The sequence below is a fragment of the Melanerpes formicivorus genome, unplaced genomic scaffold, assembly GCF_026170545.1.
Source record: "Melanerpes formicivorus ecotype bairdi unplaced genomic scaffold, bMelFor1.0.p_v2 SCAF_23, whole genome shotgun sequence".
Classification (NCBI taxonomy): domain Eukaryota; kingdom Metazoa; phylum Chordata; class Aves; order Piciformes; family Picidae; genus Melanerpes; species Melanerpes formicivorus.
The window spans coordinates 5552349-5566062 of NW_027142375.1; the positions used below are offsets into that span (position 1 = coordinate 5552349).

Genomic DNA, 13714 nt, shown 5'->3' on the forward strand with positions numbered 1-13714 from the left:
CTTGTTTCTGTGGAGATCCTAGCCTTGTTTCTGTGGAGATCCTAGCCTTGTTTGTGTGGAGATCCTAGCCTTGTTTGTGTGGAGATCCTAGCCTTGTTTCTGTGGAGCTCCTAGCCTTGTTTCTGTGGAGATCCTAGCCTTGTTTTTATGGAGGTCTTTCTGTGGAGCTCCTAGCCTTGTTTCTGTGGAGATCCTAGCCTTGTTTTTATGGAGGTCTTTCTGTGGAGCTCCTAGCCTTGTTTCTGTGGAGATCCTAGCCTTGTTTCTGTGGAGATCCTAGCCTTGCTTCTGTGGAGATCCTAGCCTTGTTTCTGTGGAGATCCTAGCCTTGTTTCTGTGGAGACCTTAGCCTTGTTTCTGTGGAGATCCTAGCCTTGTTTCTGTGGAGATCCTAGCCTTGTTTCTGTGGAGATCTTAGCCTTGTTTCTGTGGAGATCCTAGCCTTGTTCCTGTGGAGATCCTAGCCTTGTTTCTGTGGAGGTCTTAGCCTTGTTTCTGTGGAGCTCCCCCTGACTAGATTTCAGATTTGCATCCATATTTCAATGTCCAGAAGTGTGTGGGTAGTGAGTAGTTCATGTCACCACTAGGAGCTAAAGTGTGGCTTTGTGAAGGTGCCAGTTAGTTCTCATTTTCTTCAGCACCACGTGTGTGTGCCAGTTCTTTGTTCTCTAACTCTGGAGAAGGACATTCAAATGTGTGTAGGGTGTAGATACACTTCTTCAGGCAACCTCCAAAGAGCAAAATGAAGTTTGATACATGATAGATAAATAGATAGAACCCTCCCCCACCCCTACCAAATAATGCATGTATACTGTTAGAGAGAAAACCCCTAGACCACTTGCAGGAGTTTCTATAGTATCCACAAACAGAATAATAACTAATTTCCATGCATACAAAATGTTGCTTGTCTGCATGACTGCCTCTTGGCCTTGGGAAGGAGAAGTGGCACCTTTCAAGAATGCCAAGGCTTGTCTGTCTGGCAGGCAATGGGACGAAGGTCCTAGCACTAAGAAGGCTGATCTAAGACGGAAAGACTTTCTCTGAGAGTCAGCAGTGCTTAGGGAGGGAGAATATTGACATGAGAGAGGAAAAGAAGGGAATTTACTTGAAAGAAAGGAGCAAGCCAGAGCTTGCAAGTTGAGCAGGAAAGAACTGGAGCCACAGAGAAAGCCTTCGGAAGGGGCAGCCAGGAGACAGACAAACATTTATGTCTGTCGAGTCTGAAAGAAGAAAACCTCCCAAACCATCCTTGGTGTCACTCTTGTTACTGGAAGGGGTGGCAATCTGTCTGCAGTGTAGTGGCTTGGTGAGTACTGCCATGCAAGGGGCCCTGCCCAGCAAGCACCCTTCTGTCCCTGCAAACCAGGTAGTGCCAGTCTGAGCTTCCATATCTCCCCCTGATCTGGTCCCAGGTTAATAATTGTTTCCTCCTGTTTAAGGTTTTGGAGTGCCCTTCTATACTGCCATCTTCTTCCTCAATCATTTCAGTGAGTAAATAATGAGCAACCTCAGTAACCAGAGCAATAAAAGTGATGTATGAGTTTGGTAGTGGGATTGCCATACCCCAGCAGACTCGGCCCAGGCAGGCAGCAAAGTGTTTACATTGCAGCAGCAGGAAAAGAGCAAAAGAGGGGCTGTAGTTCTGGGTAGGGGTTTCTCCTGGACAGGAGCACAGGGCAGGGGATTTAATAAATGGTTATAGATATCTGAGGGCTGGGTGTCAAGAGGGAGGGGACAGGCTCTGCTGAGCTGCACCCTGTGATAGGACAAGGGGCAATGGATAGGAACTACAGCACAGGAGGTTCCACCTCAATATGAGGAGGAACTTCTTTACTATGGGGATCACAGAGCACTGGAACAGGCTGCCCAAAGAGGTTGTGGAGTTTCCTTCTCTGGAGACTTTCCAGACCCATCTGGATGCATTCCTGTGTGACCTGTGCTAGATTCTATGGTCCTGCTCTGGCAGGGGGGTTGGATTCAATGATCTCTGTAGGTCCTTTCCAACCCCTAACATCCTGTGTGATCCTGCAGGTTTCATGTCACACTGCCTCCAGGAGAAAGAGTATCATTGGCATGGAGCAGTGAGGATATGTGTGATTGCCAGTTTATGGCAGCTGCAGCAATTGCTAGCAGTCCTAAAGCACCTTGATTCCTAACAAAAAATGAAAGGCCTAAGCACGTTTCTGCGGCTTCCAAACTGCAGACAAGGTTTGCAGGTAACTCTGGTTTTAAAAGTTCACTGCAGTAGCAGAAGTTGAGAAAATCCTTAACTTAGAGTTAACAGATGCCTTAGGACAGTGTCATGTCATCTCCCTGCCCCTGCACCCCAGTGGTCCTGTGGGTGCTGCAGGTTACAGCTGTGTGCAAAACCACCTAGAACCTGCCTCAGAGTTGGGGCTACTCAGTCTGGAGAAGAGAAGACTCTGAGGAGACCTTATTGTGGCCTTCCCATATCTGAAGGGGGCTACAAGACAGCTGGGGAGGGACGTTTTAGGGTGTCAGGTAATGATAGGACTAGGTGTGATGGAAAAAAATAGAAATGGGTAGATTCAGATTGGATGTTAGGAAGAAATTCTTCACTATGAGGGTGGTGAGACACTGGCACAGGTTGCCCAGGGAAGTGGTGGAAGCCTCATCCCTGGAGGTCTTTAAGACCAGGATATGGCTCTGGGCAACCTGATCTAGTGTGAGGTGTCCCTGCCCATGACAGGGGGGTTGGAACTAGATGATCCTTGAGGTCCCTTCCAACCCTACCAATTCTATGATTCTATGATTCAGGGAATTCACTTGGCTACTTCTGAGGACAGTTTGTAGCTTTGATGTGCTCTTGTCTGTCTTGGTGGTACAGAATTTCTGCCTCCTCTGAGTGCTCTTCACCAAGAAGTAACCTGCACCAAGGGCTCGTGTTGGTGTGCCTGCTCTGAACTGGAGACTGAAGGTTGCCATCTCCCACAGCTCAGCTGGCAGCTGTGCAGGAGTCATCCAGTACTTTTGAAGGGTGTAAAGGATCATTTGGGGGTGGATTCACAACTCCAAGCCAGGATTCAGTGCCTGGATGCACTGGACAAGAGAAGCGTGACTTTGGGGGCAGAGCAGTTGCTTGCAGCCTTGCACCATACTCTTTTCCAGGGTGGATACTTTAGGCTAAGTTTTTCTTTCTAGATTTCTGAAATCAACCTTTCCAGACACTCAGGCTGCCCTAAAACACTGCTTCAGTGGTACAGACTACCCTGGGCATTAGAGTTCTGACAGGGACAGTGCCATGCTCAACTGCAACTGAAATCCAAGGGCTGTTTCTACTTAAAGACAGAAAAGAGCCTGCTGCCGTGGCACAGGTACCCTCTGATAAGGAGGGACCAGCACCCTGTCTTGTGAGAACACTGCCACTGGGTGGGAAACTGGGTGGTTTCTCTTCTCAGTGCACTTCTCCCTATTTCCCCAAAGGAGCTGTAAATTCCTTATGCTTCCTGTTTGCTCTTGGGAGCTGTGGTTAGAGCAGGGCAGCAAAGGGCGGCACGCAAAGGACCATTTCTCTGAGGAGCCGGAGCAAGGGGACTGCCTCTCACAGGAGCAGGATGTAGCACTCGAGATTTTCACTCAGCATAAGTTGGATTGGGAGGCAGGGGAGGAGCATGGGAAGTGTTGGCAGGAGGGATGGTATTGGAGGTGTTAAGCTTGCTAGGGGTTGCTTTCTGATGTAGATAGAGGCTTCTGAGGCTTCAGGAGTTGTAGCTCTGTTCTGGTTACTGAGGGCTTTTTCTTTTCCCTCTTTGTTTTATGCCAAGGAGCTGTCTCACTTGCCTCACTGCTGTGAGTTCCATGCTGGAGCTTCCACTGACTGTAGCCTGCACATTGATTTAACTGCACTTGTTGCTTAAAGACTCAGAGGGACTTGTTATGTGTAACTCCAGGCAGAGGCTCAGCAAAGACAAAATCCCTGCAACTAATTCCTATTCAGGCTGTTCACTGATTTTAGCTATTATCTTAAATATATTTATTTTTTCATCTCTTGAGAGGTGTATCTGGAAACTTTAGAAGGCCTTGGGGCTGGATCTGTTTGCCATGAACTGCCTTGGCATCTTCTTTGGTTTCTTCCTAGGAGAAGCTGTAAGCAAAGGCAGTTTGCCTTTATTTATCAAACATCCAGGCTCTGGTAGTGGAAGCAGGTAAGAGAGACTCCAGTAAGGCAAAGCCAACATCAGGCAGCATCACAGCAGCTGTTCCAACCACAGCTTCTTCCCTTCTTGCCAGAAACACACAAAAAGGAGAACAGGGGCGGGGGGTTGGCTTAGGTTTGGTAAAGTTCTTCCTTCATCTAGCAAAAGAGTTGCCCAGCTCCTGGCAGTGCCACTGTGCTTGCTTTCCATTCTTTCTCTCCAAACTGGAGTGGGGATCAGCGCTCTCCTATGAGCTGTAGATTATTCCTGAACAATGGCTGTTGTCAAGAGGGCTTCTCTGGATTCCTTTTCACTCTTGGAGTTAAGCATTCCCTGCAGTTAATTTTTTGGAGACAATGTGTAAACGATCAGAATTTGCTGGTCCCTAAAGACCTCTCTAGAAACAATGACACAAAGAGGAACAGACACACGATGGGGGGGGGAGCTTTGGTTTTTTGAGGAAGCTTTGGGTTTTTGTGACTCCAGACCTCGTGCCAATTCTTTGTTTGCTTGTAAATGAGCCTCTGCCTAAAATCTGTGAACACTAGATGGAAAAATGTCAGGCAGCAAAGAGCATCCATGTGTGAGCCCATTAAATGGTGCCTTTTGGGAACTGCCATATGTTGGGAGACACAAATCAGCATTGCCCAGGTAGGTTTGTTTCATGCATTACAACTTGTCCCACCTCAAATCTTGGAAGCACAAGGGAGCACAGAATTTCAGGGGCTGGAAGGGACCTCAAACGATCATCTAGTCCAACACCCCTGCCAGAGCAGGATCACACAGGAACACATCCAAGTGAGTTTTGAGTATCTCCAGAGAGGGAGACTCCACAACCCCCTGGGCAGCCTGTTCCAGTGCTCTGTCACCCTCACAGGGAAAACATTTTTCCTCATATTTACGTGAAACTTCCTATGCCTCAACTTCCACCACTGCCTCTTGTGCTGTCATTGGGCACCACCCAGCAGAGCCTGGCTCCAGCCTCTCGGCACTCACATATGTGGGAGCCCCCAGTGGAGCCCCCCAGCAACTTCTGTTGTTTGCCCATACCCTTCACTCTGTTTTCAGCTCTTCGCTGGAGGCTCTGACCAGAGCACCTGAGCACTAACCCTTTGCTCTCTCCCTGACAGAATGTGAACGGCATCAAGTACCACGCCAAGAACGGCCACAGGACGCAGATCCGCGTACGCAAACCCTTCAAGTGTCGCTGCGGGAAGAGTTACAAGACAGCTCAGGGCCTGCGGCACCACACAATCAATTTCCACCCCCCCGTGTCTGCTGAGATCATCAGGAAGATGCAGCAATAAACATGCTGGTCACAAATGTGCCAAGAAATCCTCACCAGCAGTTGCTGATTTTGAGAACAGCCACCTTTGGTTTGGTTTGGGTTTGGTTTTTCTTTCTTTTTTGTTTTGTTTGTTTTTTCCCTCTGCAGGGGGAAGCACTCCGCGACCCTTTGCCTTCGAGACAAAAGGAAGACAAGACGAAAACAACAGCGTTAAAATGCATGCTTTAAGGTTTTTCTGTAATTTTGGAATGATGTATCTTTGTAGAGGTAATGATTTTTGTACATTTGCACATGTAATCATCGTACCCATTTCCATTACTTTGAGATAAGGTGCTATACAAGCTGGGGGTTCTTCTGAACATCTTTTGTCTCCAAAACAAGGGCGGGGGGGGAGGGTGGGAGGGGAGGGGGGCAGCATCACAGATTTAGTTGTCCTGAAGAGAGAGAGAGAGACACAAAGAGAGGGGGCCTGAGGAGGAGAGCTTGGCACTGACACCCTTTGAAGATTGTACCGCGATGATGACGACTTCCAATGCATCTGTCACTGTTGTGTGCAAAACCAAAACGATCCCACCCTCGTCCAAGGATAGTTAAACATGCCTTACATAACGGGAGTTACCAGTGGAGTAGCAAGTCTTTTAGGTAAGGGGAAATATAAATAAGAAAAAGAATGTTTAACATAATAATAATAATAATAATAATATTATGCTAAAAATATTTTCATACTTAAATAACATACCTTAAAAAAAGAAAAAAGACAAAAAAAAAAACCCAGGTGTGCTTGCTGTATTTTATATTCTCTTGCAAAATCTTTATGTTTGGGGGTTTTGGTTGGGGTTTGGTTTTTCCTCCCCCCCCCCCCCCCCTTTTTTTTTGGGTTCTTTTCCTCCCTCTTGAAATGCTGAAAGCGTTGCCCTTGGCCTCAGTAAACAATCACTCCAGCGTTAGACATTACCGCTGCTTTACTTTGTAGCAAGACGTCGCGTTCCCTTCACGCCCAAGCAGACTTTTGAGGACCAACACATCCCACCCAGTCCCAACTAGATAGTTAACCCTACCCCCACCCCGCCCCGTGAGCTATCTCTTAGAAAGACACTTGGAAATACTTAAGTGCAAATTTGTGTGTGTGTGAGAGAAACCATTACCTTCATCTCGGATGAAGTTTTTTAAAGCACTTTGTAGTTCTCTATTGCCAACAGATTCAATGTTTTTATGTGTTGCCAATCCTTGCAACTGCCCTAGGAGCCATGTGCCTGTGGTTGCAAATAAAAATTACGAGGAGGTCCATTATTTGTGCGAAGGGAGTTCCTACTGCCTCTCCCTCATCTTCATTGGAGTTGGTTGGAGATTATTTTTTTCCCCTTTGTGCCTTTTTTTTATTTTTGGGCTGTTGTTGTTGTGTTTTTTCTTTTGCTTCTCATTGTAGGTCACCGCATTCCATTTGGAAGTGTCTGTTTAGCTTTATGATTACTTTTGCTGAACCATGACATATGAGCCTTACTGAAGATTAAGTGCTTCTTGCAGCAGGTGGTCAGAGACTGACTTTTAAAACAAAAGCCAAGATGAGAGCGCTTCGTGTCTGGACCATACCTGAACATTTGTTGCTTGCCATCCTGCCTTGAGCGTTCTTCTCTCACAAGTGCTATTCTTGGAGTTCAGCTGGCCAGGGGTGGACTCGGGCACCCCTCGCCCTGCCCCAGCCCCCAAACAGTTCTTACAGTGAGGGTTAGGGAGGAACTCACCATGTTGAACACAGTCATCGCCTTTGCTTAGTTCCTGTTAAGTGCAAAAGAAAGCTCAAAGATGGGAGGACTGAGCTTTCCCTCTATTTTCTTTTTCCCCTAAAGCTTTAACAAAAACTTTGTAAGGATGACAATTAGCTATTCTCCAGCAGAGTAAAAGCCTCATTAAACCACTTGGGAATCATCCTAGTGTGGAAGCGTTTTGAAGGAATCAGTGTTTCAAATCCTAGAGAGGTGACAGCACTTGCACTGCGCAGTGCCATCAGCCAGGTTTAGAGGATGATCCAGACATGAGACCTGCTGGGCCACGCAGGGCCCCAGGTGGCCACTTCCCACCTTCTGCAGTTTTGGCGACAGATCTGGCCAACAGATACATTCTGGCTCTGCTCCTAGTGCAAGAAACTAAACCACAGGCTGGGTAAGTTCATTCAACAGCTAAACAGTCGTAAAATGTCATTGTTGCATGTAAATTCCTTTCAACTATCCAAGCGGAATTCCAGTTTCTATTTACCTATTCATTGTGACAGTATTATTCAACAGGTAAAGATGGGACTATTTTGTTATACTGTGTATAGTGAATGTATTGTACTGTGTCTGTGAAAAGTGTGCTTTAAATTATATTTTCATATGTTTTGTTGGGGACAAAGTACTTTAAGTTTGAAAGTGACAGAGGTTTGTTTTAGAACTGAAGACGACTTAAAGAATTCCTGTCGAGAAAGCTGCTTATAAATGTAAATCAAATCACATTTAAAATAAACTGCCTCTGACCTAAACAAGCTGCTCTGAGCTCCTTACTAACCTAAAGAGTTAAGTTCTTGGCCTGTACATAGTTTTGTGTTTGTGTATTTTACTTTGCCATCATCAAACTCTATGAGGTAAGCAACTGGAGCAGCATGGAGCACACCACCATGAATACACAAAACTGCACTGTCCCTGCGTGCAGCTAGGAGAACTCCCTGGGTTTAAGGGTCTCCTGCCTGTGTGGAGTACACCTTTCTCTAAGGGGGGGAAAAGAACCCTTGCCAACTTTAAACTAGGCTTGAAAGGGGAAGGAGACAAAACTCAATAGAGAGAACAACTTTCAACCTGCTGTCCCACGGTGAAGTGGGTAACAGTGGTATATGCGACAGTAAGAACACAGGGCTCACAAACAGGACAGTAACCTGGGAAGTGGCTGGGAATGGTCAGATAGCAAGAGGGAAAACTAATGGCTTAAATCCCTCTCTGAAATGCTTATAGGCCAATGCATGGAGTGTGGGGAGCTAGCAGGAGTTAGAACCTCTTGTACATCAAGAGACCCATGATAGCATTGCCATCACAGAAATGTGGTGGGGTGACTCTCATGGTTGAAGTGGTGCAATGGATGGCTACAGGCTCTTCAGAAGGGACAGGCAAGGAAAGAGAGGTGGAGGGGTAGCATTGTTAAGGAGTGGAATGTCTATGGATAAGGATAAAGGAGAAGACCAACACGGCTGATATCGTGGTGGGGAGTCTGCTACAGACCACCCAACCAGGATAAAGACACTGATAACACGTTCTTTCAACAACTTGGAGATGTCTCACATTCCCTAGACCTTGTTCTCGTGGGGGGCTTCAACTTACCAGATGTCTGCTGGCAGTAAACCACAGCAGAAAGGGGGCAGCCCAGGAAGTTTCTGGAATGTGTGGATGACAACTTCCTGTTGCAGATGGTAAGCAAGCCTGCCAGGAGGCGTCAGGACCATGTCCAACACTGCAGTTTATCAGACAGCTTTTCATTAATCCTGCACCGACCAGGGTACTGCACACATTCATGAGAGAGCTGCAAATAAACTACTCAAAACCTTCAAGTTTCTCTCAAACAAAGAGCACAAACAGCTGTGAGCAACAGCTTCCTTGTCACACAAAGCTGAAACATCATTTACTCATGTAAATTACTCATACATTTACTTATGTAAAGCCTAAACTCTGTTTTACCTCAGGAAAGAAATGACCCACTGACTCCACGGATGATTTTGCTTTTAATGTACCAGGACTACTGTACAACAAGTGGAAAGCAAATTTACTGAATACAGTTGAAGTAAATATAAAATGTTTAGATATACACATTTTTACTGACTGGAAAGAAAAAGAGGTGAGGGAAGCTAAAACGCAGAAGGTTTTAAGAGCCCTAAAGCCAAAATGAACACAAGTCGCCGCTGTGAAAATGTCATAACAATGTCTTCCCTACTGAATGCAACTGCAACATAACAATCATTTATTGGTGTGTTAAAACAATTACTTTTAGGCATTTAAAGCACAGCACTTTAAAACTCAAAAATACTGCCCCGAGGTATAATGTTCTGAACTGTAGAGTTATCTCTTAAGGCCCACAGCCTGAACGTAGAACTGAAGTATCTGCCATTCCTTTTGTTGCAAGCATGTAATATCACCCTACGTGCACCTAGGCTTCAGAAAGGTACTAGAAAACTATACTTTAATAGGGCAAGTAACAGAACTTTCTGATTCCACTGTTACTGAAAGAAGAACTGCACAGATTTGCTAGGAGGAACATCTGTTTGTTAGGTTTTTAATCGCGCCTTGGTTATCGAGGGGAACCACAGGTGTTTGGGTGAGGGCTTTTTTTAATGTAGCTGGAGAGCATCAGGAAGCTGCTCCCATTCTGCTGAGGCTAGGTCATCCCTGTGTCCTTGCAAATTCCACTAAGTAAGGGAATTGGTAGCTACACACACAACACAGTGAGCGTTCCGTGGGGGTTTTTAGTATGATGTTAGATAGGGAGAGAAGAGAGCCCAGCAGCAGCTTATGGCCACAATTGATCACAGCTCCCATGAGTACATTAGTAGCTTTGAATTAGAAGTTTGCATGGTTACAGAGAAGCTGCACTGCTTTTGTTCCGTAGGTGGACTGCTCGGAGTTGGGAGGGTCTTGAGCTACACCCCAAAGTGTTTAATCAAAATTCAATACATTCTGGTCAAAGTGCGTCTGAACGTGCCGCTCGAAGCCTTGCTGATCGTAGTCAGGTGGGAACTGCTCGCTGCACATGGGGCACACCTTCCAGTGGCTCTCCACGTGCTCCTCAAACTTGCTCTGATCGTAGTTAGGTGGAAACATCACATCGCAGAGTGGGCACTTCTTGTGCACGTCAAAGCTTCACCAGGAGGCACAGAGAAAGAGAGAAGAAAACATTTCATCTGTTATTCCAGAATGAATACACAAGTAGGGTCCTGCTGCCACTGACGTGAAGAACATGACTGCAAAGCTCAGCTTGAGCAGACTTCTTCTCTAAGCAAGGCCCTGGCCAGCCTGGTCTAGTTGGAGATGCCCCTTGCTGAATGGGGGAGGCCAGACTTCAGAGGTCCCTTCCACCCTAAGACCATTCTATGATTCTATGCAGTTAATTTAAAGCTCTGTGCTGGAAGTGCTGGGTAGGGTTAAGGCAGTTTTACACAGGAACTCCAGCAGAACCTGGCATTTTCAACAGCACCACTTTGACATCGTTCCAGCTACCACTGAATACAAATCTATTGAACGTCTTAATGGCCAAGCAGTTTCAGGGGAAACCACTCTCCCTGATCATAAAGGTTTGCTCTTAGCAAACATAACACTTTATAAAAGCCCTAAGTTAGGTTCACAATTAGGCTGGAAATAGAAGGGAAGGAAACAAAAGTTATTCATTCATTCACTAAAGCAATTGTCCACATCCCATCAAAACAAGGTGCAGCACAAATCTGCCCAGTCTAAGGGCACACTCTCCAATAGTTAACTGCAAACCAGCCATGCACTGGAAACGCCTCTTAGTTCTTCTCCACTCCCACCCTTCAGTAAAGAAGTGCAGTTGTAGAGCAATCTCCCCACTCCATCAAAGACAATAAAGGTAACATTTTACCTGGAATCGAAGCAGAAGCCTGGTCCCCGTTCATGCAAGAGAAGACTCGGTGGATCAGGAGCGGAAGGTACAGTGTTGTCATCATCCTATCAAAAGGATAAAGTATTTGAAGTCACACCCACAGGAAAACGCTCTCCACCACACCCCACCCCCCCAATACATTATAGCAGTAAAAGCATAAAACTGGGTGAAATTCACCTTTTGCTTTATAACCTCTGCAGCCTAAGCTTTCCTTTAGTGTACAGAAGGCAGCCATGGTTAAGGCAGATGAAAAAGCAAAACACAGAGTGCCTTTTGACTATGCAATGCACCTAGAGCAGAAACCTGTGCCAGAACTGCCAGAAGGCTTCTGCCAGCACAGTAACTGCGGAAACGCAGGTCTGCAGGGTCACCTCCCCGAGATGTGACTGCCTGGGGGCTGAGGCAGAACAGGCAAACCTGTGTTAAGCTGAATGGGGGCCACTAGGCTGCAAACCCAAACAGTATTGCAGTATTTCATCGAGAGCTACAACCCAAACAAATTCTAGACAACAGAATGTCAATGCCAGACCTCAACTGCCAGTTCACACTGCAGCAGGGAGGAAAAGGGTGTCAGGTAGTGACAGGACTAGGGGGAAATCAAGCAAAACTAGAAATGGGTAGATTCAGACTGGATGTTAGGAAGAAATTCTTTGCTATGACGGTGGTGAAACACTGGAACAGGTTGCCCAGGGAGGCTGTAGAAGCCTCATCCGTGGAGGTTAAGGCCAGGCTGCATGTGGCTCTGAGCAACCTGATATGGTGTGAGGTGTCCCTGCCCATGGCTGGGGGGGTTGGAACTGGATGATCCTTGAGGTTCCTTCCAACCCTAACAATTCCATGATTCTATGACACTGCCTCTCACGCTTGCCTCTCCAGCAGGCAGCTGTGCTTGATCTGCCTTGGCTGCTCCCAACAGCCAGGCTCATCCTGCCTTCCCCGCTGCTCTGGCACAGCAGCCAACCCACCCTGTCCGGCTGCAACCTCTCAGCAGCTCAGCAAGCCCTGCTCTCCCTTCAGCCACGCTAACAGCACAGCCAGAGCTGCAGCAGGCACTGATGAGAACAATCAGGTTTGCCTCAGAGCTTCCATCAGGTTAAGATGACAGGTTGGCTGCCAGGGAGTACACTGCTCCTCACTTCACACATAGAAGCAAATCTGCCTGCAATGGGACATCCCCAGGCAGGAAAATTAACATCTACCATGCCTGGATTCTAAGAAGCCAGGGGTCAGAGCACTTATGTTTTGCAGGGTTTGAGGTTGTTGGGTTTATTCTGCGACTATGTTATTACAAATCAAGATTTAAATAAAGACAGTGACATAAACATAATTAGGGGAAGAAAACATCACAGAAGGTGAATGAATTGAGGAGGAGAAAGAGCACAATGTTTGTAAATACAAACTATTTATTATACAGCATCTTGGCTCTGCTCTGTAACTTCTCAGGATCTCAGGTAGTGATAGGACAAGGGGGAATGGAATGAAGCTGGAGGTGGGGAGATTCAGGCTGGACCCAAGGAGGAAGTTCTTCCTCACATGAGAGTGGTGAAGCCCTGGAATGGGTTGTCCAGGGAGGTGGTTGGGGAGCCATCCCTGGAGGTGTTTAAGAGCAGGTTGGATGAGGCTCTGGCCAGCCTGATCTAGTGTGGGGTGTCCCTGCCCATGGCAGGGGGGTTGGAACTAGATGATCCTTGTGGTCCCTTCCAAGCCTGACTGATACTATGATACTAACTAGCAGCACAATCCCCACGCGTTTCAGGTTGGGAAGACAGGCACATTCAGCAAGGGTTTTGAGCTCCAACTCCTAAGTCATTTTCCTTTTCACCTCAAAACCACCTTGCACACAAGAATTAAGATTCAGCTGACCCTCAAAAGTGGCTGTGCACAGGACAATGCCTAACAGCACACATGCTGCACGTTTTACACAGGTAACTAAATGTGCACATTCAAACATATCTCATGTTGGGGCTAGCAAACTTCGTCCTTATGCAGAGTTAATGGAAACAGGGCAGGACAGGAAGATTCCCTTAATATTTTCCTTCTGACAACAGCTGTTTAGTTTCCACCATTTAACATTCCCATTAAGCAGAGTGGGGCTTGCTGTGACAGATGCTAGCTGCACTGGTTAGGCCACACCTCAAGTACTGTGTCCAGTTCTGGGCCCCTCAGTTTAGGAAGGAGGTTGACTTGGAACGAGTCCAGAGAAGGGCAACGAAGTTGGTGAGGGGTCTGGAACACAGCCCTATGAGGAGAGGCTGAGGGAGCTGGGGGTTGCTTAGCCTGGAGAAGAGGAGGCTCAGGGGTGACCTTATTGCTCTCTACAACTACCTGAAGGGAGGTTGTAGCCAGGCGGATGTTGGTCTCTTCTCCCAGGCAGCCAGCACCAGAACAAGAGGACACAGTCTCAGGCTGCACCAGGGGAGGTTTAGGCTGGGTGTTAGTAAGAAGTTCTATACAGAGAGAGTGATTGCCCATTGGAATGGGCTGCCTGGGGCGGTGGTGGATTCACCATCATTGGAGGTGTTCAGGAGGAGACTTGCTGGGGTGCTTGGTGCCATGGGTTAGCTGTTTGGGTGGGTTGGATTGGTTGATGGGTTGGACATGATGATCTTGAAGGTCTCTTCCAACCTGGTTTGGTTTA

At 46.9% G+C, this 13714-nt stretch overlaps 2 protein-coding genes across 5 annotated transcripts in view; one reads left to right on the forward strand and one right to left on the reverse strand.

Annotated features, from left to right (window-relative positions):
• JAZF1 (JAZF zinc finger 1) overlaps positions 1–7963 on the forward strand; it is a 198979-nt gene extending 191016 nt beyond the window's left edge. Inside the window, exon 5 of the mRNA XM_068152376.1 lies at positions 5288–7963. Coding sequence (XP_068008477.1) covers positions 5288–5464 — 177 coding nt within the window. The 3' untranslated portion in view covers positions 5465–7963. The remainder of the gene's footprint in view (positions 1–5287) is intronic.
• Positions 7964–9168: 1205 nt separating this feature from the next.
• Positions 9169–13714, reverse strand: part of TAX1BP1 (Tax1 binding protein 1) — a 57843-nt gene continuing 53297 nt past the window's right edge. For all 4 annotated transcript variants that reach the window (XM_068152383.1, XM_068152385.1, XM_068152382.1 and 1 more), the window contains 2 exons: positions 11056–11141; positions 9169–10317 (listed from right to left, as the gene is read on the reverse strand). In XM_068152383.1, the coding sequence (XP_068008484.1) occupies positions 10116–10317; positions 11056–11141 (288 nt within the window). In that variant the 3' untranslated portion in view covers positions 9169–10115. The remainder of the gene's footprint in view (positions 10318–11055; positions 11142–13714) is intronic.